We start from the raw sequence: 27,923 nt of genomic DNA, 5'->3' as shown, positions 1-27,923 counted from the left end.
ACATCTTCAATAGCCCTTGTGAGGAAGGAGGTCATTTCACTCCAAAATCTCACGATCACATGGCCCCCTTCATTCTTTCCCTTTACCACGGTTATCAGACTCGTCCTGGTCCCTTTGCCCCAGAAAACAGCCCCAAAGCATGATGTTTCCACCCCCCATGCTATCCAGGGTAGTATGGTGGTCTTTGGATGACAACTCAGGCATTCTTTGTCCTCAAACACGACGAGTTGAGTTTTTACCTAAAAAGTTCTATTTTGGTTTCATCTGACCTATGACATTCTCCGCAATCTTCTTCTGGATCATTCCAAATGCTCTCTACAAACTTCAGACAGGCGGACAGTATGCTTAAGCAGGGGAACACTCTTGCACTGCAGGATTTGAGTCCCTGGCGGCGTAGTGTGTTACTGCATGGTAGCTTTGTTACTTTTGGTCCCAAGCTCTCTGCAAGGTCATTCATAGGCTCCCCGTGTGGCTGGGATTTTGCTCACCGTTCTTGTGGATCATTTGACCCACCAGGGTGAGATTGGGCGTGGGAGCCCCAATCGAGGAGATTTATCAGTCGTCTTGTATGTCTTCTATTTTCCTAATAATTGCTCCCACAGTTGATCTCACCAAACTGGCTACCATATTGCAGAATTCAGTCTTCCAGCACCTGGTGGCATGTCTACAATTTTGTTTCTGGTGTCCTTTGACAAGCTCTTTGGGTCTTGGCCATGTGGATGTTGGGAGTGTGAAACTGTTAGGGTTGTGGACAGGTGTCGTTTTAACTGATAACAAGTTCAAACAGGTGCCATAATACAAGGTAACAGAGGGGGAACAGGGAGCTCTTAAAGAAAAGTTACATGTCTGTGAGAGCCAAGAAATCTTGCTTGTTTGTTAGGTTGACAAATACTTTATTTCCACCCATAATTTGCCAATATAAATTCATATAACAATCCTACCAATGTGGATTTTCTGGATTTGTTTTCCCCTCATTTTGTCTATCAAGTTGAAGTGTACCCTAATGATGAAAATTACAGCCTCTCTTCATCTTTTTATAAGTGGCAGAGAACATGCACAATTGTGGCTGACTAATACTTTTGCCTCCAATGACTATATTGTTGTGTATGTATGTATATATATAATAATAATAATAATACCATACATATATACCACATACACATTAGATACTTGACAGGCGATTGTGTGTGTATGTTTATAATAATATTTATATATATAGATGGATGTATGTATATATTAATATATATAACACATACTATACATAACATTTATACATTATATATATACACCACATACATATACAATATATATACATTATATACACACACACATACATACATACATATATATACTCACATACATATATATATGTAGTTGCATATATCATACTATATATATTACATCACATATATATATATAATATACTACACACATATACACATAATATAGATATATGTATGTAGTGGTGTTATACATTACATAATAAACATTATACACATATAATTATATACATACATACATATGTGTGGATGTTATATATATATATATATATATATTAGTGTGTATATACATACATATATACATTATGACTGTGTGTGTATGTATATATATATTATATATAATTATAAGTTATGTATGTATATTATTATAGTATATATATACATACACACACATAACATATATAAATATATATACACATATAACACACACTACATACATATTTACACTACCATAAACAGAAAATAAAAAAACAGTCACTTGAAACCCAAGTCTGACACAATCTATATATATCACACACCATTAACCACATAGAAGATAATATTTGTAGCTATTTAATTATTAGGTTATCCCATTTTTCTTTATTCATTGCTTTATGTAAATTATTCCATCAAACAGAAATACACAATGGACAATAAAACTATTCAATATCTCCTCACTCACTCAAGCCAAATAATCCAATATATCTGGGTGTGCTTTCTGGAATAAGAGCAAGCGTATTCATGGTAGAAAGGGAAATAGAGGATTTAAATGAGCTTTATTTCTAACTTTCTTCGCAGGTCACAATAAATACATAGTCTTTCCTTCCATTTCGCCACAATACTGACCTGTTTCAATACGCCAAACAATATCCCTGATCTTACCTCTGCCACATAACGATCTCGTTGTTTTAGGTAGGTTATACATAATATATCTCTCACACACTAATTCACCTTAATCAAACAAAGGGTTCTCAATTTGGGTTTATGACTAATCTCCTCCACCCAATTTTCCCCCCATATTGCATCAACAGTTGTTTTTTTTTAATCCATATCTCTGTCTCCCTTAATATTGGTTTTCCATACAGATGTGTCACAGTCAGGAGTCTCTCTCAGGCCTCCCCCTATGGATAATCCATTGAAAAACGTCACTAGCTATTCTGGCAGTTGTGGATATCCAACAGTCTATTCCAAAGTCTCACCATACACACCTTTACCATCTCACCTCACCAGATTCCCAGCCCATGTCCTCTGTTATTGCAAGTATAGGTGCCAAACTTGTGGACACCTTAAAAAGTAACTATGCTCCTGTTATGAACATGTGTGCTTTTAAATACCTCTTGGCCCCACACTCGTGCTGAATAGTCCAGAACAGACACAGCCGATGTCTAACAGTTTTGGAGTACCGTAACATAACCAGTATCTTTAAGTGGTTATGTTTTTTTCCTGAACTCCCCCAAGAGCTCTACTTCTGATGCGCTAGAGCAGATGTTGGCGTATAGAAAGGCATATGTTCATCCAATAAAAAAGACCCAAAATTTATAAATGCCTAGTAAACTCAAGATGTCTCACCAAAACAAAACTGAAAAACACTTATCTTAGTAGCTGCTTGTCTAAAATGCATTATTCTGAGTTTTTGTCTTGGTTAATCAGAGTTCTCGCATCTTTTACACCAATTGACTGCACATAATTACATTGTTTTGCAGGTCTTTGTTGTCACACGTCTTTTGGTTGAAAGAGTGGACCAAGGCGCAGCTATACAAAATACATCTTCTTTTATTTAGAAGAGACGAAAAACACGAAAACAAACACTTTTGACAAAACTAAACACAGAAAAACGACCTGTGAAGCTACAAAACGAAAGTGCATACAAAAAGCTACTAACGTTTAGACATAGGGACAAATTACCCACACAAGCCTAATGCCTATGCTGCCTTAAATATGGCTCCCAATCACCGACAACAATAACAGCTGTCTTCTTGATTGAAACCACAAACCGGCACCATAGACTTTCCTAACACCTACACTGAACCCAACCCATATAACTCTACAAAAAACCCCCTATACCAATAAACACCCAAGACGAGACAAATACACACAACATCCCCCTGTCACACCCTGACCAAACTAAATATACAGAAAACAAAGATAACTAAGCGCAGGGCGTTGACACGTTGTTCAGTTTCTGCCATCAAAATAATATAATCAGCATATAAAGAAAACTTAGCATTCATCATCATATCTTACTCGTATTTAACTGTTATTTAATTTTGCAAATCATTTATAAACAAAGCAACAGAGTCGGTTGAAAGGCGTTCCTTGTATCACCCAGGGTGTGGCGAAACAATCTGTACCATATGTCATTAACACGCACACAAGCAAACTGGACTTTGTTTAAGAGACGGAATGCTTGATCAAATTTTCATCAACCCTCTTTAACAAAACTATAGGCTAATAAGATCCCTATTTACAAATCAAAAGCTTTCTGAAATCAGAAACACGCAAATTAGGCTTCTCTTCAGTTAATCATATTTCTAATTACTTTTGTTCGTTCCACCAGCATGTTTTTGGTGTAAATTGTAATAAGCCTATTGTTGAGGATGGATTAATATTATCTATAAAAGTACTTAATAAACTTTATGCGCACTATAGATCATGCATTCTCGGGACATTTTTTTGAAGATTTGGGAATGGGATTCACTATAGACTTATACCAAGTGGGATGGCAGTATACTGTATCACAACATATTGGAGCAAATTACTATAGGACGTCAATTAATTAGGGGAGTTTTAAAAACCTCATTCAGGCAATTCATCAAAATCAAAGATTACGCCATTTATGCAGGGTCAATCACCTTAATTCGTGCCACAACAGCTCCTCATTTAAGTATGCTTGACATATATAATATATATATATTTTTTTTTTTCACCTTTATTATACCAGGTAGGCAGTTTGAGAAAAGTTTCTCATTGCAATGCGACCTGCCAAGATAAAGCATAGCAGTGTGAACAAGACAACAACACGAGTTACACATGGAGTAAACAATAACAAGTCAATAACATGCGTAGAAAAAGAAAAAAAGAGAATCGTATATACATGTGTGGCAAAAGGCATGAAGGAGTAGGCATTAATCAGATAATTACATTTAGCAGATTAACACTGGAGGGTAAATCATCAGATATCATGTGGCAAGCTTGAGATACTGGTGTGCAAAAAAAAGCAGAAAAGGAAATAAAAGCAGTATGGGGAGGCGTGAGGTAGGTAATTGGGGTGGCTATATACCGATGGACTATTGTACAGCTGCAGCGATCGGTATAGCTGCTCGTAGCAGATGTTTTAAAGTTTGTTAGGAGATAAAGTCTCCAACTCAGAGATTTTTTGCAAATTCGTTCAGTCGCAGGCAGAGATGAACTGGAAGGAAAGGCGTCAAATGAGGTTTTGGCTTTAGGGATGATCAGTGAGATTACCACCTGCAGAGCGCGTGCTACGGTGGTGTAGCCATCTGACAGTGAACTGAGATAAGGCGGCACGTTACCTAGCATAGCCTGGTAGATGCCTGGAGCCAGTGGGTCTGGACGGCGAACATGTAGCGCGGGGCCAGCCGACTAGGGCATACAGGTCGCAGTGGGTGGCGTCGAATAAGGGCTTTAGTAACAAAACGATGGCACTGTGATAAACTGCATCAGTTGCTGAGTAGAGTATCGGAAGCCATTTTGGTAGATACATCGCCGAAGTCGAGGAATCGGATAGGATAGTCGTTTTCACTAGGGGTGAGTTTGGCGGCGGTGAGTGAGAAGGAGCTCTGTTGCGAAATGAAAGCGACTCTTAGATGCTGATTTTGGATTGGCGATGTGTGATATGAGTCTGAGAGAGAGTTTTGCAGTCTAGCCGCACCTAGGTACTTATAGATGTCCACATTATCTGAGGTCAGAACATCCCAGGGTGTGATCTAGTCGGGCCGTGCGGGTGCAGGCAGCGACGGTTGAAGACGCATGGCATTTGGTTTTACAGCGTTTAAAGCAGTTGAGGCCACGGAAGGGAGTGTTGAATGGCATTGGAAGCTTCGTTTGGAGGTTTGGTTATCACCAGTGTCCAAAGAAGGGCCAGAAGTATACAGAATGGTGTCGTCTGCGTTATGGTGGATCAGGGAATCGCCCGCAGCAAGAGCAACATCATTGATATATACAGAGAAAAGAGTCGGCCCGAGAATTGAACCTGTGGTACCCCATAGAGGACTGCCAGAGGACCGGACAGCATGCCTTCCGATTTTGACGCACTGAACTCTGTCTGCCAAAGTAGTTGGTGAGACCAGCAAGCAGTCTATTAGGAAAAACCGAGCGCTACTGAGTCTTGCGATCAAGAATATGGTGATGACAGAGTCGAAAGCCTTTGCCAGGGTCGATAGAGGACGGCAGCAACAGTACTGTCTTTTATCGATGCCGGTTATGATATCATTTAGTACCATTGAAGCGTGGCTGATGTGCACCCGTGACCGGCTCGAAACCGGATTGCACAGCGAGAAGGTACGTGGGATGCAGATGGTCATGATCTGTTTGTTGACTTGCGCTTTCGAAGACTCTTAGATAGCAGGGCAGATGGATATAGGTCTGTAAACAGTTTTGGGTCCAGGGTGTCCCCCCTTTGAAGAGGGGATGACGCGGCGCTTTCCAATCTTGGGGGTCTCAGATGATACGGAAGGAGAGGTTGACAGGGTGGCAATAGGGGGTGCCGCGACAATGCGGCGGACGTTCAGAAATAGGGGCGTTCCAGAATTGTCAGCCCCAGCTGATTTGTATGGCAGTCGTTTCCAGCTCTTTCAGAAACATCTGTATCTGATTTGGGTAAAGGAGAGCTGGGGAGGCCGGGCGAGTAAGCGGGGTGGGGGGGGGGGCTGTTGGCCAAAGGTTGGAGTCCGCAGGAGGAAGGCTGGCCAGCCATTGAGAAATGCTTGTTGAATCTTCGCATCAATCAGGATTTATCGGTGGTGACGTTGTTACCTAGCCTCAGTGCCATGGCAGCTGGAGGGAGTGCTCTTGGGTTCTCCACTGGACTTTAACAGATATCCCAGAACTTTTTTGGATGTAGAGCTACAGGATGCAAATTCTGCTTGAAAAGAAAGCTGGCCTTTGCTTTCCTGACTGACTGCGTGTTATTGTTCCTGACTTCCCTGAACAGTTGCATATCGCGTGGCTTCTCGATGCTATTGCAGTTCGCCCACAGGATGTTTTTGTGCTGTCGAGGGCAGTCAGTCTGGAGTGAACCAAGGGCTATCTGTTCTTAGTTTCTGCATTTTTTGACGGAGCATGCTTGTCTAAATATTGGGTGAGGAAGTAACTTTTAAAAGAATGACCAATTGGCATCCTCAACTATGCCGGGAATGAGGTCAATATACCATCCAGGTACCCCGGGCCAGTCGATTAGAAAGGCCTGCCGCAGAAGTTGTTTTAGGAGCGTTATAGTGATGAGGGGTGGTCGTTTACGCGGACCGCAGCGGATACACGGCAATGAGGCCAGTGATCCTGAGATCGTTGATGAAGACAGCAGGCGGTGTATTTGGAGGGCAGCGTTGGGTCAGGATAATGTCTAAGTTAGGGTGCCCGCATGCTGACGGATTTAGGTTGTACGCTGTAGGTCCTGATGATTTGTGTAGAGATTGAGGGCATCTAGCTTAAGATTGTAGGACTCGGAGGTGTTAAGCCAATCTCCAGTTTAGGTCACCTAACAGAACAACACTCTGAAGCTAGATCGCGGGATAGGAGCGATCAATTCCATGATGGTGTCCAGGGCAGCAGCTGGAGCTGAGGGGCGGTCACGGTAGCAGCCAACAGTGAGAGACTTATTTCCTGGAGAGATTAATTTTTAAAATTAGACAAGTTCGAACTGTTGTGGTGCATTACACCTGGAAAGTATGACAGAACTTTTGCAGCTATCTCTGCAGAAGATTGCAACTCCTCCCCCTTTGGCAGTTCTATTTGACGGAAAGTTGTTAAGTTGGGTATGAAATCTCAGAATTTTTGTGAGCCCTTCTAAGCCAGGATCAGACACGGCAAGGACATCAGGTTCTGCAGAGTGTGCTAAAGCGTGAGTAAGACGAAAACTTAGGGAGGAGGCTTCTGACTGTTGACATGCATGAGGCCAAGCTTTTCCGATCACAAAGTCAGACAAATGAGGGTGCGCTGGACATCAGTGTGCCTGGGGGTTAACTCCTCAACATCACCCGAGGGAACAGAGGTAGTAGTAGGATGAAGGGTCGGCTAAAGGCTAATCAAAACTGTCGCCTATGAGCGTTGGAGACAAAGAATAAAAGAGGCAGATTTATGGGCGTGGTAGAATAATTCTGGCATAATGTGCAGGACAGGGTCATGGTGGAGGGCACGGACAGCGGAGTCAAGCCCGGCACTGGGTTGATGATAAGACGAGCGTCTGTACTCGACATGCTGGTGTTCTCAACTGGGTGAGGTCACCCGCATGTGTGGAGTGGGACGAAGGGGGTATCAGAGGTACGGAGAGTGGAACTACGGGGCCATTGCAAACCAAAACATGTATAACTATGAATAAACTAGCTGGAACAACAGTAACAAGGCATATTGATATTTGGCAGAGACATGACAGTAAGGCAGATAAAGTAGGATTGCAGGTCTTGATTGGGCAGAGCTGCTTAAACAACAGGTGAGATAACAGCAGCTAGTCAGCTAACACAGCAACCAGCAGGGTAAAAATGCACGACTAGAGAGAGGGTCGGAGTTAACTACACACAGGCCCCTGAGTAAAACACAGAGCCGGACCAGATAAAACACAGTAAACAGAATGGAGTACCTAAATTAATGGACAGTCCGCAGGCATTAGCTATGTAGCCAGGTGATCATAGTGTCAGGGGCAGCACGTAGATGGAGCAGGAAATGTCGCCGCTAAGCTAGCACGCGGTGTTTAAATTAGTAGCCGGGGGGTGAGTCTGCCTCAGACGAAGGGGGTCTCCTCAGACGAGGCCGGTTGAGGCAAGCGGATTGGGGTATTCGTCTGCAGACAAGATTGGACGGTCGACAGAGAATCAGGCGCGGATGGCGAGAGAGAGGTTGTGATTGTAAATTGTGTTGCTAACTGATGCTCAGCTTGCGTAGCATGGCAACTAGCCTGTGCAGCTGCGTTAGCTGCAGCTAGCTGCTGAGGATCAGAAGTTAGTGGCTCAGGGTTACGGCAGGGATTCCGGCGCTTGTTGTCGAGAACAGTCCATGCTGTTAAATTGGTGAGGTAATATCCAGGCAATAAAACAGGGCTGGTCCTGTGCCGAAAGTAAAGCTGCTAGCACGGTTTAAAAAAATGGCTAAGTGCTTGTTAGCTGGTAGCTGTAAGCGTGGTTAGCTACTGGGGTTCTTGAATGTGTTCACGTTCCAACGGTAAAAGCTGCCTAGCGTCGGTTAAATTGGCTAGTAGCTTGTAGCTGGTTAGCTTGTAGCTGCCGTTAGCTAACTGGGCGTTCGTGGATGTGTTCCCCAAAGATAAAAATGATAGCGATCCGTACCACATGTGAGGTAGTGTTACCGGAAGGTTATAATCGAATGTGAAAATCGAAAAGAGATAGAAAAAAATCGATAAAATATATACAAGAAGTACGAAAAATACCCAATGTGCACGAGAGCACTAAAAAAATACACGTCTACACCTGCTACGCCATCTTGGATCATTTATATATAAGAGGGTTCTAACATTGTATTTTCCAGTTTAGTCCTCAGGGAACATATGTCTTTGTAAAATTCATCCTCAAAATATGCCACATTTTCGTTACATGAGAACAAACTAGCAAACCCCTTCTCCCACTCCTTAAGTACCTGTATAATATCAGAACTCAGCCCCCCTTGCTCTTCCCTGACTTCCATTGGAATTTTCTTATGTCGTTTTGGTCCTAACTTGTTTATTTGGCTCCAAAACTGTTGAGGATTTCTTGTCTGTATTTCCTCAAGGTGTAATAGCTGCCCTCCCTGATATCTCCGTTTAAATAGGTGCAGTCTTTTATCAAACACGTGCTGTTTTCTCTTAAATTCCTTCCTACACTGTTCTCTTGTATTCCTATCTTAACACTGTAAAAATAAGTACTCAGCCTTGCACATTGCTGACCATAGATCCCTTAACTCATCATTCCAATAAGGTTTGTTCGGCTTATAAACTTTCCTAGACTTGGGGGTGTATTCTTTATTCAAATTTTTTGCCATTTCAGAATATATAATATCACAAAATGTTTCATCTAAATCAAATGTTGTTTATTGGCACCTTTCCAGAGTTTCATTTAGGCCTATGCGGGGTATGTATCACAGCAATACTTGGTTGAGGAAGTTTGTGGCCAACAGAAAAGCTCATAAATAAAAGAGAATAATCAGGAAGTCCAATTAAGTCAAAACATCCGTATTTTTCAACCATCCGTGTCGGAGATAACACCTTGAAATCCAAACAAGTTTCTAGACAGTCGTGGAGGGAAACTATATAGTCCACCACAGCTTTTCCTTCGCCAGACATGGATTTAAAGTTATCGCATGAGGGGCTTTTCCTTCCATTAATGATACACATTTTAGAGTCACAAAGGAATTCTAATAGGGTTTCCCCATGATGATTAACAAAGTCATCCAAAGCAACACGTGATGGAATATCATCAATATAGTCATCTAACCTCCCAATTCGACTGTTAAGATCCCCACATATGTAAATAGCATCTGCATCTGGTATACTTGACTTAACAAATGACTATAGAAGGAGGATGCATCTCTACCCCATGTGGACTGTTCAGGTGGCAAATAGCATGAAAACACAACAAAACAAAAATCTGACTCCCTGTGTTCAAAGCGCAAACCAATAATTCCTTCTATGGCTTTATCGATAATTTAAATTGTATATGCTTTCATCCTATCAGACTTTACACATATTCCCACTCCCCCAGAGACCCTGCGGTCTTTCACATGAGTGTTTCTGTTGTGTCCATACCATACATACCCTTCAATATCAATAGTTTCTTGCCGACGCAAATGCGTTTAATTTATTGAGATAATGTCTGGGTTTAAGGATTTTAGTATTATTATTCGTAATTTATTGTTCAATGTAGTCCATCCGTTAACATTCCAATGTGCTATTGAAATCAAATCTCGTAGGGGATGGAAAGCCCCTCAGTATGTAGTATGTCTGTCCACCCCATGTCCTTGTCCGAGTTGTCCTTCTGGTTGATCTCGTTTCATGACCCGTCCGCTTCCTATGACAAAATAGTCCTTTCCTCCTGGTATTTCTCTCAGCAGCGTCTTGACGTTCAGTTCTATAGGGCAATCGGTGTGGGAATTGGCTGATCGAAGGAAGACTTTGTTATAATCAGGATGGTCTCGCAGCTTTCGTTTTTTCCTTAACAGAGCCACTTTCTCCTCCACAGACCGACACTCCACCTTCACAACCCCGGGACCTTTACCTCTCTCCCTCATCCTCTCAACTGCAATCACCTCTGTTTCGCAGCCTAGCCCTACCGATATCAACTGGTTCACTTTGGAGATTAGGTCCTCGTTTTCATCAGCTAGCAATCCTGCCATTATGATAGACACGTCTGGGTCTAACTTTGTTATTTTGGCAGCGCCTATTCTCCCAGATTCTAGGAATTCTACACGGGACTCCAGACGTCCAACTTCAAGAGCTATGTGGCCTTGTAGCTGCTTGTTATTATTCTCCAGTTGAGTCAGCAAAGTTGTATGATTATCCTGAATGGCTTTCTCCAAAGATGCACGTAAGCTTTCAAATTTACTATTCATTCCTTTTTCAATACTCAGCTTCATTTTGTCCATATTTTTTTCCATTTTTGTACATAGACTCCTTATCTCCATCTTGAGATTAGCCATGCTGTTGGCCCTTTCTTTCCTTGATAAATTCGACGCCATGCTTTTCTCACCACTGCGTAGATTTCTACCGGAGTCCATATGTTTTTAGCGGTTAAGTGTTTCTGTTATTGTTGTTCAAGGTAACGTTAGATAGCCAGCTAAATGTAATGCTAGGCCGTAATGCAAGTCTGTCTATTGACTGTCTTTCACCCTCACGGGATTCAGACTTCAGCTACCTCCATTTATGATTCGATAGCTATGTTTTAAACTTTGAAAACGTTTAAATTAAAACAGTTTTTAATTGTTTGGTCCCATAAAGATGCAGCAGTGATTTTCACTGTGTGCAGCTGTTAATTGAAATGCATTCCAGGTGACTACCTCATAAAGCTGGTTGAGAGAATGCCAAAGCTGTCATCAAGTGTGCAAAGCTGTCATCAAGGCAAAGGGTGGCTACTATGAAGAATATCATTGAACACTTTATTGGTTACTACATGATTCCATATGTGTTATTTCATAGTTTTGATGTCTTTGATATTATTCTACAATGTAGAAAATAGTAAAAATAAAGAAAATCTCTTGAATGAGTAGGTGTCCAAACTTTTGACTGGTACTGTATATGTTTYTAGGTATGMGCTGTGTATTTGATGTATTGATGCAGGGCTCATCCGTAAAAGTATTGATGCAGGGCTCACCCCCTGATAWAATAAAGGTTAAATGAAATAAGTAATAGTAAACTTGAGTTCWAACTGAATTAAAACAAATCRTCAATAGTGGTAGAGACTGACTCAGATGACCTCTGGGAGCCAACTCCAAAGAGACCACATTCAAGTCCTKCATCCCCCACTCATTRAAACGTAGGAACTGGTTCCTCCAGTKTGATCCCTGCTGCTGTCTCTGGCTCCACACCCACCCRGCCCAGCCATCTAGAGGTGTGAAGAGGCCAACCCAGAAGTGGAGGAGGGCCAGTGCAACAGCAGCGACTATCACCAAGGGAGAGGACTGTTGGCACACTGTGCTAGAGGATGATGTGGAGCCACTTCCACCAACATTTTGACCTAAAAGGCAGCCAGGACCTCAGCTGGACATGACTGGAAAGTACAGCCCCCTTCATCTTTTCCAGATGTTTTTCTCCAGATGTTCTTGGTTCGCAGATGTTCTTGGTTCGCTGGTGTCTAACACCAACAAGTATGGGGCTAAGAACCACGTAGGCAAGAAAGAGGCATGGAAGCCCATTTCCATCCAATACCTATACTGTCACATCTCACTGGTCATTTACATGGGGCTTGTGAAGTTGAAAAACCTGAAGGACTACTGGAGAAGCTGAAGACTACCAACTGCCTTTCCCCACCACTGTCATGTCTTCTAACAGGTTTCTGACTATTTCATGGGCACTTCATATCAGTGACTCACAAGCTGACAGCGACAATGAGAAGAAGAGAGGCACAGCAAGCTTTGATAGGCTCTGAAAAATCAAACCTCTCTACTCCAGCATTGTTGAGGCCTGCAATACCCATTTTCAGCCCGCCCAGAACCTGTCCATAGATGAGGATGTTAGTCTTAAAGGCTAGAATTGGCCTCAAACAATATATGCGTAACAAGCCAACAATATGGGGTTACAAACTGTTTGTTTTGGCTGATTCTGTGTGCCTACACTTGGAATGTTCTTGTTTACGATGGGAAATTCATCTCAGCCACCGGTAATGGACTTAGTTATGATTCCATTATGGAAATATTGGACTTTCCACTGCTGGGGATGGGCTACAAACTGTTTGTGGACAACTGTTACACAAGTCCTAACCTGTTAACAGACCTGAGGAAGCTGAATGTATGGTCCTGTGGCACCATTCATCCTAACAGAGTGGGTTAATTAGGGCCGATTTCAAGTTTTCATAACAATCGGATATTGGTATTTTTGGACACCGATTTGGCCATTTTTTTTTTTTTTACACCTTTATTTAACTAGGCAAGTCAGTTAAGAACACATTCTTAATTTCAATGACGGCCTAGGAACGGTGGGTGAAATGCCTTGTTCAGGGGCAGAACGACAGATTTTTACCTTGTCAGCTCGAGGATTCAATCTTGCTACCTTACGGTTAACTAGTCCAACGCTCTAACCACCTGATTYCATTGCACTCCACGAGGAGCCTGCCTGTTACGCAAATGCAGTAAGAAGCCACGGTAAGTTGCTAGCTAGCATTAAACTTATCTTATAAAAAACAATCAATCAATCATAATCACTAGTTAACTACACATGGTTGATGATATTACTAGTTTATCTAGCGTGTCCTGCGTTGCATATAATCGATGCGGTGGCATTCGCAAAAAAGGACTGTCGTTGCTCCAATGTGTACCTAACCATAAACATCAATGCCTTTCTTAAAATCAATACACAAGTATATATTTTTAAACCTGCATATTTAGTTAATATTGCCTGCTAACATGCATTTATTTTAACTAGGGAAAATTGTGTCACTTCTCTTGTAACAGAGTCAGGGTATATGCAGCAGTTTGGGCCGCATGGCTCATTGCAAACTCTGTGAAGACTATTTCTTCCTAACAAAGACAGCCAACTTCGCCAAATGGGGGATGATTCAACAAAAACGCATTTGCGTAAAAAGCACAATCGTTGCACAACCGTACCTAACCATAAACATCAATACCTTTCTTAAAATCAATACACAGATCGCTACACTCGCATTAACATCTGCTAACCATGTGTATGTGATCAATAAAATTTGATTTGATTTGATTTAGTTGTACAGTATTCAAAGAAGGAGAGTAACATTGGTTGTCTGTGTGGAGGCGGTAGGACCGCAACACCTAGTTGAGTTGAGATAGCTCAATGACCGTTAGAGTTGAAAGACATGCTATCTGCTGAGGCACTTTGTAAAGGGGAGACACGGGCTTGTGCTGTGTAGAGGGGGACGTGGGCCTGATATTGCCTTCTCTCTTTCCGTCTCCCCCATTTCTGTATCTCGATCCCCCCACCCATCTCCCTCTATCTCGTTTCTCCCTCTCCCTAGCCCTCTCCCCAGCCCCAGTTGTGTGAAGGGTCACTCTTTTCTCTCTTCACTCCCTCCCCTTCCTCCCTCCCCCCCTGTCAACCAGTGTGTGTGTGCTGTAGCAGGTGTGTCTTGAGGCGAGCCAGGACTCAATTATGTCCAGCGCTCCCGCGTCGCTCACTGGCAGGGTTGCCCCCCCCCCCCCCCCCCCCCCCCGCAGCAGGAGTGATCCCTAGTCTGTTATCTTGATATGGGGGTGGTGTGGGCAGGGGTGTATACACACAACACACACACACACACACAACACACACACACACACACACACACACACACACACACACACACAACACACACACACACTTGTACAAACTAACCTTGTGGGGACACACAATTCAGTCCCATTCAAAATCCTTATTCCCTAACACTAAACCTAACCTTAACCCGTACTCTTACCCTAACCTTAACCTTAACCTGAAACCTAACCTTAACTCTAACACTAACCTAACACTAACCCTAGCTCCTAACCTTATGTAACTTAACCTATACACTAATTCAAACGTTAACTCTAAAACCCCCCTAGAAATAGCATTTGACCTCACGGAGACTAATGAAATGTTCCCAGTTAGTCACATTTTTGTTTGTTTACTATTCTTGTGGAGAATAGTTAAACACGTCCACACACACACTCAACAATACTGCCACAAACATGAACAAACAACAATTACTACACACACACACACAACACACACACACACACCACACACACACACACACACACACACACACCACACCCACACACACACACACAACACACACACACACACACACGAGCGTGCACGCAAGACACATGGATGAACTCAAAACTCAGACACCATTATTTAACACAGAATTAACACACACATGCACACACAAAATTCTATATTCCCCAATAACTCCACGATGTTCCATTATCTTTATGAGAGAAGAAGGAAACTTGAAACTTGGCTTAAGAGCAGCAAAGGCAACATTTTTTAAGCCTGGTTCCTCTTTAGGTTTCTTCCTAGGTTCTGCCTTTCTAGGGAGTTTTCCTAGGCACCGTACTTCTCACCTGCATTGCTTGCTGTTTGGGGTTTTAGGCTGGTTCTGTACAGCACTTTGTGAATCAGCTGATGTAGAAGGCTTTATAAATTCATTTTGATTGAACACGGCATGAATTAGACAGCCGATCGGAAGAGCATTCGTTAGAGCACCCATTAGATTAAAGCCTTTGGCTTGGTTAGAGTGGAGGCAGGGGCTGAAGTCTTAGGTAGCAGGGAGGCCCAGTGTCAGTGAGTAGGAACGAATCCTCAGTATCTAAAGCTGGAGTTGGACATACTGGCTGACGGGATTTTTACAGCTCCACATGTCTGTGGTGTGTGTATCAATGAGTCTTCTTCAGTGTGTGCGTGTTTGTCTCGGTGGTGAGTCTGGTGTTCTAAATAGGGACGTGACAGTTTTTTTTAAAGTGAAGATGGAAGACCAGCACGCAACCCTAAACTGTAACCCCGCAGACACAGCTAGCCATACATACAAACGAACACTCCGAGCTTCCACACACACACCACACACACCACAAACACAGTCAGTGGCTGAGGAGGCAGATTATTTGGACGGGTGGTTGGTGCCAGAAGCGGAAACAAACACGTGTAATTTAGAAGCTTCTCTCCTCAGCCTGGATGCATTCTTGCTGGAGCGGCCAACACTGCAGTCTGCATCCCGAGGCTGCAGCTCTGTACTACTAGACCTCAGAGGTGACATGCAGTGAGTAAGTGTGGTGTGTGTGTGTGTGTGTGTGTGTGTGTGTGTGTGTTGTGTGTGTGTGTGTTGTGTGTGGTGTGTGTGTGTTATTCAGCAGACAGTTTGGGGTACAGTTCAGAGTTATACAAGCCGACTCAGGGTCATATGCAAACTCAATTGACAGCGATAGAGTCAGCCAAGCTGTGTGTGTGCATGCATGTGTATGTGTGCACTGTAAGTGTGTGAGCATACTAGAGTCTGTCCGTCTCTATGCGTTCGGTGTACACTGAGTGTTCAACACATTAGAAACACGTGCTCTTCCAAGACATGACTGCCAGGTGAATCCATGTGAAAGCTATGATCCCTTATTGATGTCACGTGTTAAATCCACTTCAACAGTGTAGATGAAGGGGAGGAGACAGGTTAAAGAAGGATTTTAGCTTGAGACATTTGGACATGAATTGTGTGTGTGCCCTTCAAAACATTTAAGTGCGTGGATATGGTATCCTCTGACACCGCCTGGTATATAGGTCAGGATGGCAGGAAGCTTGGCCCCAATGATGTACTGGGCCGTACGCACTACCCTCTGTCACACCTTACGGTCGGATGTCGAGCAGTTCCATACCAGGTGGTGATGCAACCGGTCAGGATGCTTGGATGGTGCAGCTGTTATAACTTTGAGATCCCATGCCAAATACTTTTAAGTCTCCTGAGGGGGAAATGGTGTTGTCATGCCCTCATCACTAGTGTCTTGGTGTGTTTGGACCATGATAGTTTGTTGGTGATGTGGACACCGAGGAACTTGAAACTCCCGACCCGCTCCACTACAGCCCCGTCGYTGTGAATGCGGGCARATTRGGCCCTCCTTTTCKTGTAGTACACAATCAGCTCCTTTGTKKWGCTCACATTTAGGGAGAGGTTGTTGTCCTGGCAACACACTGCCAGGTCTCCGACCTCCTCCCTATAGGCTGTCTAATCGTTGTCGGTGATCAGGCCTACCATTGTCGTGTCGTCAGAAAACTTAATGGTGGTGTTGGCGTCGTGCTTGGCCACGCAGTCGTGGGTGAACAGGGAGTACAGGAGGTGACTAAGCACGCACAGCTGAGGGGCCCCCCATGTTGAGGATCAGCGTGACACTTTAAAGACACTTTGTTGGTGTTTCCTTTATTTTGGCAGTTACCTGTACATGTGCACGCTCACACAAATMAATCTGACATCTAACCTCCCCATACAACTCCATTGTATACACAACTGCTCAGCTCAATTGAACTCCGTATGTAAAACCAAGCTATGGYAACAGTGAATTCAGACCAAAGGTAACACGTACTAATGTCCACAAGGAACAGAGATTGACAATGTGCGACAGGATGGATCAAGACACCGTATGAGCAGACGAACATATACACACGATCACATGTTAAAATGTTAGGGTCATTGTGCATGTGCGAGACAGATAGTTTGTACTGTAGAGTGAGTGTACTGTATGTATTATATTCATATGTAGGGTATCTGCATGTATGCGTTTGTGTACTGTACCTTGCTCATCCAGGACTTCCGCTTGCACATGGCTTTCCTCCTCTTGACCGCCTCCCACAGCCGTCTCTGCCCTGTAGCGACACCCACGACAGAGAGAGGGGGAGAGCGAGAAGGATAATGTCACTGACTATGTAGACCAAAAATCAGAAACTACTTCTTCCAAACTACAGTGATATCACTATGGCATGTGATAGTGATAGTCATATTCAATTCATCATCATTAATTAATGTATGGGAAGCAGAGTGTGGTAAACCAAACATTGAGTCGCTTACATAACAATCAGTGTTATGCTAATGCTAAACTCTCTGGACCTGTTCATATGGGAAAATCCTATTCTATGCTGAACAAAAATATGGTCAAGTGTTTGTCCCATGTTTCATGAGCTGAAATAAAAGATCCCAGAAATTTTCCAGACAAATAAAAAGCTAATTTCTCTCATATTGTGTRTACAAATTTGTTTACATCCCTGTTAGTGAGCATTTCTCCTTTGCCAAGATAATCTATCCACCTGATAGGTTTGGCATATCAAGAAGCTGATTAAACAGCATGATCATTACCCAGGTGCATCTTGTGCTAGGGACAATAAAAGGCAACTCGAAAATGTGCAGTTTTGTCACAACACAATGCCACAGATGTCTCAAGTTTTGAGGGAGCGTGCAATTGGCATGCTGACTGRAGGAATGTCCACCAGAGCTGTTGCCAGAGAATGTAAAGTTAATTTCTCTACCATAAGCCGCCTCCAAAATCGTTTTAGAGAATTTGGCAGTAAGTCCAACCAGCCTCACAACCGCAGACCATGTTTTACCACACCAGCCCAGGACCTCCACATCCAGCTTCTTCACCTGCGGGATGATCTGAGACCAGCCACRCGGACAGCTGATGAAACTGAGGAGTATTTCTGTCTGTAATAAAACCCTTTTGTGGGGGAAAARGGATTGGCTGGACCTGGCTCCCAAGTGGGTGGAACTATGACTGTGCCCCTGCCCATTCATGTGAAATCCATAAATTAGGGCCTAATTAATWKATTTTTATTGACTGATTTCCTTATATGAATTGTATCTTAGTAAAATAATTTAAATTGTTGCATGTTGCYTTTATACTTCATGGTCGGCAAACCCTCTTCCTMGAAAGCTACTGACAATGCACGCTTTTGCTCCAACCCTGTTGTGCTGTAACTCATTCAATTCAATCAAGGTCCTGGTGAGCAGCTAATTAGTAGAATCAGGCAAGATTAGGGTTGTCGCAAAAGCTTCCAGAAGGGGTAGCCCTCTCGGAGAAGAGTTGCGCACCATTGCTGTACTTGATACGTAAGAAAKGCATCCCCTGGGACTGCACTGTTCTGTACTGTTCAGTCCCTCCAGGATTCCACAGRGTTTTTGTGATAGAACCGGGCAAAACTGCTCGGTTTAGATGCAGCACTTCTGACATTTTGCATATCAATTTTAGATGATTTTCTTCAAGTTATGGGGAAAAGTTTTGTTGACGTGTGGCTCGATTGAACCATTTTATGCAGTGAAAGTTCTGTGATTGGTTACAATTTGTGTAGTGCAGTGATCAAAGTATTATTTGGTAATATTATTAAATACATTTGATTGATTGGGTATGTTTTCTAAGTGGTATCCTAGTGTGGATATTGGAATGTAGCCAACATACACTCTATACTAAACACCCTTGACTCCAATGCTTCCCACAGTGAAGTTGGTCGGATGTCCTTAGAGTGGTGGACCYATCTTGATAAACATGGGAAACTGTTGAGTGTGAAAAACCCAGCAGCTTTGCAGTTCTTGACACAAACCAGTGCSCCTGGCACCTACTACCATACRCCGTTCAAAGGCACTTAAATATTTTGTCTTACCCATTCACCCTGAATGGAACACATAGTTTAGTATAGAGTGTATGTTGGCTACATTCCAARGGGGTGGCAGGTAGCCTAGTGGTTAGAGCGTTGGACTAGTAACTGAAAGGTTGCAAGATCGATTCCCAGAGCTGACAAGGTAAAAATCWGTCATTTTGCCRTTGAACAAGGCAGTTAACCCACTGTTCCTAGGCCATCATTGAAAATAAGAATTTGTTCTTAACTGACTTGCCTAGTTAAATAAAAGGTAAAAGAATAAAAAATAAATACATCCATGTGTCAATTGTCTCAAGGCTTAAAATTCCTTCTTTAACCTGACATCAATTTAACAAGTGACATCAATAGGTTACTGTGTCACGTTCCTGACCTTATTTCCTTTGTTCAGTATTGTTTAGTTGGTCAGGACGTGAGCTGGGTGGGCATTCTATGTTYTGTGTTTCTATGTTTGGTTTAGGGTTGTTTCTAGCCTGWTATGGTTCTCAATCAGGGGCAGGTGTTTTACGTTTCCTCTGATTGGGAATCATATTTAGGTAGGCTGTTCTCACTGTTTGTTTGTGGGTGATTGTTGCTGTGTCTGTGTTTGTTTCACCACACGGTACTGTTTCGTTTCGTTCGTTCGTTTGTTCCTACCTGTTCGTTTCGTGCGTTCATGTTTTATGTGTTCTCAAGTTCAGGTCTGTTAACGTCGTTTATTATTTTGTAGTTTGTTCAAGTGTTTTTTTCGTCTTCGTTATTATTTTTAAAATGATTATGTATTCAACCCACGCTGCGTTTTGGTCCGATCCTTGCTCCTCTTCAGACGAGGAGGAAGACGAGCGTTACATACTGTTGTATCAACATGTTTTGACCATGACAGTTTACAATCCAGGATTGCTRAATTTCCACATTATTGGTATGTCCACAGTGAACAGTTTACTTGAGGTTWAGTGAATGATTTGTCCCAAATACAATGCTTTCAGTTTTTGAAATATTTAGCTCTAACTTATTCCTCGCCARCCATTCTGAAACTAACTGCAGCTCTTTGTTAWGTGTTGCAGRGAATGACATCGCGGTAGTAGCTGATATTTTGTATACTCAGTGTATATGAGTGARTTACAACTTTTTTTTAAAGAATCAACTCACAGGTTGCAACTCTGAGCTCACCTACAGACAATGTAAATGAAAGGAATGAAAACCAGAGAAAAAGAGAGAAAAATGAGGACAGTGGAAATCCGAGTGAGTAGAGAGGCATTGAGAGGGTGGCTTAGAGAGTGACGAATGGAAAAGGAAGACTACTTTTTTCACTCTCCCACTAATGTGCTTAAGGACGCACGCCCGTGTTAGAACGGCTTAGGGGAAATTACATTTGAAGGGTTTAATTACCGGTTAAATGTGAATTATGAAAAGATATTAAGGGCATTCGTGTTGGAAAGAAAATATCTGCTCTGTTTTGTACACTGCTGCTATTCGCTGTTCATTATCTATGCACAGTCACTTCACCCCTACATACATGTAGAAATTACCTCAACTAACCTGTACCCCCGCACAGACTCGGTACCAGTACCCCCTGTATATAGCCTCGTTATTGTTATGTTATTGTGTCACTTTTTATAATTTTTATTCTTTACTTTAGTTTATTTGGTCAATCTTTTCTTAACTCTTCTTGAACTGCAATGTTGGTTAAAGGCTTGTAAGTAAGCATTTCATGTTAAGGTCTACACTTGTTGTATTCGGCGCATGTGACAAATAAAGTTTGATTTGATTTGAAAGGTGGCTGCACACACACACACTCCACCCCCACTATAAAACTCACCGGGCCGCCCCATGCCAATCTTCTCCAGGTCCTCGTTCTTGACGTAGTCGAAGTGGGAGAGTCGCGTCACGTTGAGGTCGTCGCGGATACGCAGGAAGTACTGCTGCAGCTGCACCTCCATCAGCAGCTCCAGGAGCCATTCTGTGCCCTCCTCCGACTGCATATTACTGCCCAGCTTCTGGATAACACGCAGAAAAATGGAGGAGAAACTGGGTTTAAACATTGAGCCATTATGTGTTCTCCTCGCACGCATGCACACATTACCTGTACAAAAAAAACACACACTCAAAACTAACTGAAAAACCAGAAAACTACACAACCTCTTCACAGTCAGACACAGATACAGCAATTTACCACACCAGTCCCCCCCCCCCAAGAGTACACTAGCACTGTCATGGATTGGTAGACAGACACATCAGTACACAGACACAGGAAAAGAAAACGTGCATCTGGAGTCCAGATGATACACAACAGGCTTCATGTACCCTACTGTGCACCGCTCATCAGATCGTACCACGATGTGCTGTAGGCCTGCCTACATGACATCCCTCAAAAGTCCCAGTCAATCTATCCAAACAGACAATCTATGCAGATAACCAATCAATCCAAACAAATGATGCCCTTTTCCTCATTCTCAAACATACCTTGCGTAGAATATATAGAGCTGCATATAGAGCTGTATGCTCTTGGTTGATAGCCTACACATCGACTACTGTGCTGAGTTGTTTATGTGGCGAAAGCGGTCAACTGAAACTGACAAACAAATGTCATCAGGATACCAAGAATTGTTTTGACTTCTATCAAACATGTCCGGATGCTCTCCTCTCTATTTGACTCGGAGCGTTTGTCGGATATCAGGTGCTTTCAATTATCCACCGATCTAGTCCTGATAGAGATAAAGCGGGATAGAAAAAAAAAGGAGACAGACAGACAGACAGACAGACAGACAGACAGACAGACAGACAGACAGAGACAGACAGACAGAGGCTCGGAAACGATAGTGAGGGGGAAAAAGAGAGAGGGAAATGTTTTATATGATTGGCTGCTGAATTTTTCTATTGGCGGAAGAGCAGCAATGACTAGTACCTCAGATACGGGGCTCCTCTTTCGCAAGAGGGTTTTGTCTAGATGGGATACAACTTTGGTCAAAAGTGACTTTTCGTAGCAGGTTTAAGATAACCTCATTCTCCTAACCTGCTGCGTTAAGGTTAGGAGAATGAGGTTAAGGTTAGGAAAAGGGTTAGGCTTAGCTAAAATTGAGAAAATAAATAAATATATATATATATAAAAAATAAAAAAATCAGCTTTTGACAAAAGCTGTATCCCATCTATGACCCCATAAGAAGACAAGCAAGGGGTCACCTGAGTGTCAGGAAGTCTTTAAGTGCCTCAGTGAGTGCCTCATAAGTGTGGTGTGTGTGTGTGTAGTCTACTGCAGAAAAACCGACATCATGCTACAGTAGCTCCTGTGCTATGCTGTTTAAACTTCTAATGCTATGTGAAAAGGCTGGAAGTTTCCTCAATGACAAGTTGACAACTCCGTGATGTCACACGCATTGTTAGCATCTGATTGGTTTCCCAAAAACTGTTGTACTGAAACGGATCTATAAAATTGCAACATCACAACAATGCTCACGAGCATACATGAAACCAACTTCCCTAGCTTTGCAGTTAAGATCTTCAAAACGAACCCAAAAAAGTTAGACATTGCAAAATGATATGATGTGACCCAGGTTTTTAAGTTGTATGTCATTTAGGTCAGAGGACTCAATCAGCCTTTTGTGACTGATGGGATTCCGGTATTGACCAAGGCAGGGTCATAGGTTAAGGAGCAAAGGGGGTCATGGCTTCCTCTTTCCCAGTTCAACTGTTAATGGGTTTGGGTTGGAGACTGGAGTGTCGCTTCTTTTAGTTTCATAGTTAAAATGAGTCTACGATTAGTCAGTCAAGCAGACAATAAAGTACAATCTCAACTCATAATTTTTGCAGACACACACCTGATAGCGCACCCACACTTATGCACCCATGTACACACACAGGTCTTTATGACCAAGTCCAAAAACCTTTCACTAACTAGCAAGACATATACACATAGCATATCACTCAAATGAGTGACATGAGAAGAGCTGACTTCTATTTTGATTAAAACGTGTTTCAAAATGGTTACAGCAGATGTTTGCATCCTGATACGAATCCACTACAAGCACATACAACTAGGTCACATGCAGTAATATTCCTGTCTCAATATTCCAAGCAGCACTTTGGAATTTCACACCTCTTAGTGGTCTGGCAACTGGGCTTTATCCACTTCGACAACCCCCAAGTAGAAAGTAGTGGGCTCAACTGACTCAKCCATGCTCAGGCTAAAGGTTATCCGTCTCATTTAAGGGGAAACACTCAACTTTAAATGTAGCGAATTCGTGAAACAAATGACCACAGCCCCAAATAGCTTTTTGGCTTAATTCCACTCATTAAAAAAAATGGCCTCATGCAGTAGGTTAAGGTCAGTCGTCTACTGAACTAGCATTGCAGCAATAGTGCAAAACAGCTGAGCTGCAAGCTTTTGTTCCAGCTCAGTGCGGAGCTGATTTGATACCTTCATTCGCTGAAAATCAGGTGTTTGAAGAAAAGCCACTCTGCTAAGCTGTATTGTAGGAAAATGGAAAAAGAAACGGATGAGAATTGCTCTACAAGGTACTTTATTCATGCATTACCTTCTGTAGATCTTCATTTTGGTCACGATGCTGAAACTTCCCTGCTTAGCTGTTGCAACCAGAAGTGTCACCACTCGTGGCAGTGCCTAAGACGTGAGTCGACATCCCCTGCCTGGCAGCCAGGCTTGTCAGAGCCGATACCAACAGAGGTTAAATGTCGGCCTTGAAACGTTTAAACAACCTCAGCATCTGTCCAGTCCAACACGAGAACAAGCAGGAGTCTTTTTCACGGCGTCAGGGAATAGAAAGAACTAGTAGGCCTAATCATTTTATAATGTCATTCACAGTGCTTTAAAAAGTGGCATAGACTACAGAGGTGGTATTCTATAAATACGTTGCATCTAACAAGTTAAAGCAAGAATGCATGACTCGAGATATTTTGATGTGCAACCTAATCCAGTGATTGTCATGAATTTTGGGTTGGCAATTAGGCTTTTGTTATATTTTACTGTTAAAAATAGGACTACAGACTTTTGTTCAATCAAGATTAATTTGCCTAGATCTTTATCATAGGCTAATTTATTTGGGGCTAATTCACCACCCGAGMWWGCGGAAACTCAAAACACACTAGCTAGATTGCATGCTAAATGTAATACCCACTGGTATAAGCTATGTATTAATCTAACAGTAAATGTAATGTCCTAAAAAGAAACTTTGCAGTCGTAGCATACTACCCAATGAGGTCCATACACTCGCAATGGCCAACGTGAATTTTGCATGCTCCGTATCTCAAAGCCATATCATATTGATTGGATGTAAAATAGGTGCTATAGAACTCAAAAGGTATACCTACAGCACGCTGAGAACCTCCTCTCTTCAATGGTGACAAATATTACACAAGATAGTTGTATTTTCCCACTATTGGATTTTGAAATGTTCTACAAATCAGGACACTTTTCTTTTTCTCCCGGAGTGCAATGGGAGAGGCAGTGAGAGCAGGTCGCTCATCACAGCAGCAGGCCCCAGCGAAACAGGCACAGCATCTGACTCAGGACAGACACTTTCATTACAGGAATCATGAGGATAATGCACTTTACTYTTTGACCAAATCATGTTATTAGCCTCCTAAAAATAGGACGCTTAGAGTGAGGTGACTATGTAGAATGTGCAGCTCGAACCAATCGCAAGTCGCACAGTCAAGTCAAAGGGTCGCAAAATGCCACTAAATTGTATCAGTCTTGTGCCCTGGTAGTAAGTTTCCACTGACCTTTTTGGAGCAAGGCAGTTGGCGGTAGAAAGAGAAATATTGACGTTGTGTACACGGATTTGGCGCTTAGGAGGCACGAGGGGCGGAAGCTGGATGCGGTGTTCCGCTGCTAGGTGTCACTTGTCACGGGGCGGTGGGGAATGCTGGCCAACAGAAAAGGCTGCATCTCAATGGTCTAAAGTGGCTTTCTCTGCTCGTCTCCTTCCCTTGACCTGCAGTGTCTGGTCTGAAAAGAACTGGTCAGGTCTCTGTCACCTTTCTGTCATCTGCACCTTCTGGTCTGAAACAATTGGATAGGAAGTGCAGTATAATGACAAATCCACCACAAGTTTTCAGAATGCTGTCTCTTCCTTGAGGATTGAGCTCACTAACTTTCACCTCCAAGTGGAGGGAGAAAGGAGGGAGGGTTTGGAGTAATGGAATGGGGTTGGAAGAGCTACAAGAAGTCCCTGGTGAAAAATGCTTCTGGCCAGAACTCATTCCCCTAGTCGGAATGAAGAAATACAAAAGGTCCTGGACTGCTCTCAAGACATGCTGCGCAAAACCCCTCCCTGTAGTCTCCACAAGTCAGCCCAGAGGTATTTGTCTCAGTGTTCCTGAGTCAAAATGAGTCAGGCAACAAAAAGAGACAGAGCCAGGCAAAAACAAGCAGTGCTTTCCTCAACTGGATCTGTGGATGCCTACTTCGACCACTTGTAACGTTAGCCTTAAAGTCAGAGCGTCTCAAGAATGAATCGAGACATGGAGACTGTTTTAGGATGTCTAGACTTGTACACTACATACCCAAAAGTATGTGGACACCCGCTCTTCAAAACATTGCATTCCAACATCATGGGCATTGGTGCTATAACAGCCTTCACTCTTCTGGGAAGGCTTTCTACTAGATGTTGGAACAATGCTGCYGGGACTTGCTTCCATTCAGCCACAAGAGCATTYGTGAGGTCGGGAACTGATGTTGGYAGATTAGGCRTGGCTCGCGGGGTGGGGTTGAGTTCAGGGCTCTGTGCAGGCCAGTCATGTTCTTCCACACCGATTTTGACAAACCATTTCTGTATGGACCTCACTTTGTGCATGGGGACATTGTCATTCTGAAACAGGAAAGGGCCTTCCCCAAACTGTTGCCACAAAGTTGGAAGCACATAKTCGTCTWGAATGTCATTGTATGCTGTAGCGTTAAGATTTCCCTTCACTGGAACTAAGGGGCCTAGACWYAACCARGAAAAACAGCCCCAGACCATTATTCCTCCTCCACCAAACMTTACAGTTGGCACTATGTATTCGGGCAGGTAGCCAAACCCAGATTCGTCRGTCAGATGGTGAAGCAACGGGTGTGGCTGAAATAGCCMAATCAACTAATTTGAATTGTGTCCACATACCTTTCTATATATAGTGTATTCATTAGCGTGTTTAGTAGAATACATTTAGTGGGTAGACTGTGTTAGTATGTCGTCCTAAGCTCAAGAAGAGCAAGCACAGCTGTTGTGGTGAGGTTTGGTCAAGCCAGAGAAAAWGATTAAGCAAGTTTTTTTAAATGGYCAAATGGGCCTCATCATTGCAGTTCATAACTGGGAGAAGGCATTTAGCATTGGCCTCGCAATGTGAAACAATGACCGTCATGTGGCAGGGCTTTGACATTTGGCAAAGTGAAGCAATGTTGTCCGTCCCAGAGTGTCTCTGTTGCATCGAAAATACCCAGCTGCAGAAGTTACTTCAGTTTTCATTGGCAATAAACAAATCCAGGTGTGTGACCATCTTTGGGTCAGGGATTTATGCAATCCAAGCTAATTTACATTTTGGCCCGGGGCAGTATATCAAATTAATTTTGCGCAATATTCCAATCGCCTGTATCGCAAGAATCAKGTTTTTTTCTTATTTTTAGTTTWTATGAGCTTATATGTCCGCTTGTTCTCATGTTGACTTTTTGGTCGTCTCCTTCACTCCTCCTTTTCTGTGTATCTTCCCACTTGCACACAGATACCAAACCCCTCCCCCTGCCACTCAAAGCAACAAAGATTTAAGATCACTTCTTCCTCTCTGACAAGAAGCAGCTTCAACTCGTTATTTGCATTTGAGGTTTGGTCCAACAGAATCCGTCATATGGACACCGAAACACAGAGAGACATTATTTTACTGTAACAGAGGAGAAGTTAAAAAGGGTATTCTTAGAAAGGTTGTGTTTTAACTCCTCAAATTGTGTGAAGAGCAGACCCTACTAAAATGGGTTGATTGATTCTGGAAAATGAATGCTCCGTTTCTGTTGTGAGCAACATTCCGGTACCATGTACTGCTAGCATTTTAGCCAGACTTATACTAGCTGTAGTCTGTGTTTAATAAAAAGTGCAATGAGCATAAAAAACATGTTATATAAGGAATTCACAACTCGTTCTCATTCTGTGAAATAAGGTAGGCCATTTGATTTCAACATCTTCACAAAGTGGACCAGCATGCTGTTCAAAGACGGACAGAAGGGTGTGTTCATAACCAATGTTCCCGCGGGTGCATAGCTCCCCGGTACTGCCACGCAGAAGAAYTATCAGATTGAACTTCACTCAACTTTCTAGTTAGTTAACACTATCAATGTTTCCCTTTACTGTGGGAACTGGGATCGAATCAACGCAATATTAGCCACTTTCAATGCAACATACCGAAACAAAATGATCTATGCAAAACATTTTTTTTGTAGGCAGAATACATCGGAGTAAGATTCTATTGCATGCACAACTCAGCCTGTACTCTACACAGACCGGTGTGATATAACCAATCAGAGCTGCAGTAGGCCTATATGCAAATATCCATTGCTATATATGGATCTGTGTCATTCACTTTTGAACTGGACTGTGTTTACAGCATYAGCCACGTGTGCAAATTTGTTCATATGCTTTGCTAGTTAGTGAGTTACTAGCCCAGTTATAGATCATTTGTAGTCAGCAAAGGGGGAGTGATTGCTTCCTACGAGAGCACAAAA

The 27,923-nt window shown here is 42.7% G+C and overlaps 1 protein-coding gene across 2 annotated transcripts in view; it reads right to left on the bottom strand.

Annotated features, from left to right (window-relative positions):
• The window catches only part of tnk2b (tyrosine kinase, non-receptor, 2b), a 68,990-nt gene that overhangs the window by 27,401 nt on the left and 13,666 nt on the right, over positions 1 to 27,923 (bottom strand). The window contains exons 1-2 of one of the 2 annotated variants that reach the window (XM_024134758.2): positions 21,038 to 21,212; positions 17,390 to 17,460 (exon numbers count right to left, since the gene is read on the bottom strand). In XM_024134758.2, the coding sequence (XP_023990526.1) occupies positions 17,390 to 17,460; positions 21,038 to 21,200 (234 nt within the window). In that variant the 5' untranslated portion in view covers positions 21,201 to 21,212. Of the gene's footprint in view, positions 1 to 17,389; positions 17,461 to 21,037; positions 21,213 to 27,923 lie in introns of those variants that run through there. The other variant, XM_070436821.1, reaches the window with a different exon arrangement.

The sequence above is a fragment of the Salvelinus sp. IW2-2015 genome, linkage group LG32 (assembly GCF_002910315.2).
Source record: "Salvelinus sp. IW2-2015 linkage group LG32, ASM291031v2, whole genome shotgun sequence".
Taxonomy (NCBI): Eukaryota; Metazoa; Chordata; class Actinopteri; order Salmoniformes; family Salmonidae; genus Salvelinus; species Salvelinus sp. IW2-2015.
Note: the sequence above shows the minus strand (reverse complement) of the source record. Positions and strands in the feature narration are given on the sequence as shown.